We start from the raw sequence: 1,464 nt of genomic DNA, 5'->3' as shown, positions 1-1,464 counted from the left end.
TCTTCAGCTGTCACTATCATAAAGGCAACAAAAGCCCAAAAAATACTTTAAAACTTTTTTTTTAAATCACAATTTCACAGAGGCAAAGGTGTGCTCAGATTTCTTGGATTTGCTTGTTTTGTCCAACAAACAGTCCAAACCCTGAAGATATGAGAACATGTTAAAAAGAAGCAGTAAATCAAAACATTTTAGAAGTTAGGGAGTGAGAATGATTTTGCTAAATGAATTACTTTTACTATTGTTAATCAGTTATCAAATAATATGATACATTAATAATAACTTAATTGTTTCAAAAGTACTAACATCACTGGTGTGTAGTGTTTAATGTATTTCAGATAACATGTCTCATTTCGTTCAGTTAGCGGTTTTGTGTCCTTTCCAAGCAATAGTGATAGGAGAATAAAACTGATAACGTAGGAATAACAAAATCATTGTGGCTAATATGATTGTTTGTTTTCTTATCAGGAGTTAGATGAGAAGGTTGATACTACTATCATATCTGCAGCAGCCAGTTAGTATAGCTGAACTGCATAAAGTAGCCCGGATAACTAGTGGGCCCTCTAAAGCTCACTATATCTCTTCATTTCTTTTAACAGTGTGACGACAGTGCAGACTGGAAGATGAACGGAGCCGGTTTTGCTCACAGCCACCAGCACGGCTTTGGTCTGCTTAATGCATGGAGACTCGTCAATGCTGCAAAGGTAGGGCTGCAACCACGAGCCATTTATATGTTCAATTCATCTATTCATTATTTCTATAATTATTTTTTTAGTCCAGGAAATTACAAACATGATTGTATAATTCCCACCACAAGCTAGCACCAGAGACCAAAGTTCTGTCTGTTCTCTCTCTCAGGTATGGGAGTCGGTGCCATTCCTTGTGTCCTATCAGAGCTCAGTCCTGAAGGAGGACGCATCCATCCCAGTGAATTCCGACGCGCTGATCCGCACCTGGACAGGTAACACTGTCCGCTCCTCTCTCACTCTCTCAGCTCTGTTTTGGCCAGCTGCTTGTTGAGTTTACACACTGCACTACGTAGCTGCCTCCCTCCCTCCTTCCCTCCCTCCTTCCCTGCCTGCTCCTCAGTCAGTCTGCCTCTCCATATTAGGTAATGTTCTCTTGTTTGTGTGTTCCTGCGTCCACGTTGAAATACTGGGTGAGAGTTTTCCAGATTGCATTTCTTTTTCATTCCCCTCCCCCTCCAATCTGTCTCTGTATTTTACAACCGCTCTTAGTGGCTTTTGTACCTTTTTCCCTTCTCCGCACTATGATTCGCTTATATTCGACTGTCTGTGTATGTGATCTGTCTTTCCTTCTCTCCCTCACACACACTTTTTCACATAAGCTCATGGTGACCTCATTCTAGCAGACAGAAACTTTTTCTTCTCCCTCTTTTGCACTCCTCCCTTGATCTGTATCTTCCCTCTTTTATGGCCTCGTCACAGTCAGGGGCACAGCCTCTCT

The 1,464-nt window shown here is 41.5% G+C and overlaps 1 protein-coding gene across 1 annotated transcript in view; it reads left to right on the top strand.

Annotated features, from left to right (window-relative positions):
- pcsk7 (proprotein convertase subtilisin/kexin type 7) overlaps nt 1-1,464 on the top strand; it is a gene marked incomplete in the record, with an annotated part of 13,426 nt that overhangs the window by 5,347 nt on the left and 6,615 nt on the right. Inside the window, 2 exon segments of the mRNA XM_035679677.1 lie at nt 597-701; nt 856-958. Coding sequence (XP_035535570.1) covers nt 597-701; nt 856-958 — 208 coding nt within the window.

The sequence above is a fragment of the Morone saxatilis genome, unplaced genomic scaffold (assembly GCF_004916995.1).
Source record: "Morone saxatilis isolate NCDOM2014 unplaced genomic scaffold, NCSU_SB_2.0 Contig8, whole genome shotgun sequence".
NCBI classification, from domain to species: domain Eukaryota; kingdom Metazoa; phylum Chordata; class Actinopteri; family Moronidae; genus Morone; species Morone saxatilis.
Note: the sequence above shows the minus strand (reverse complement) of the source record. Positions and strands in the feature narration are given on the sequence as shown.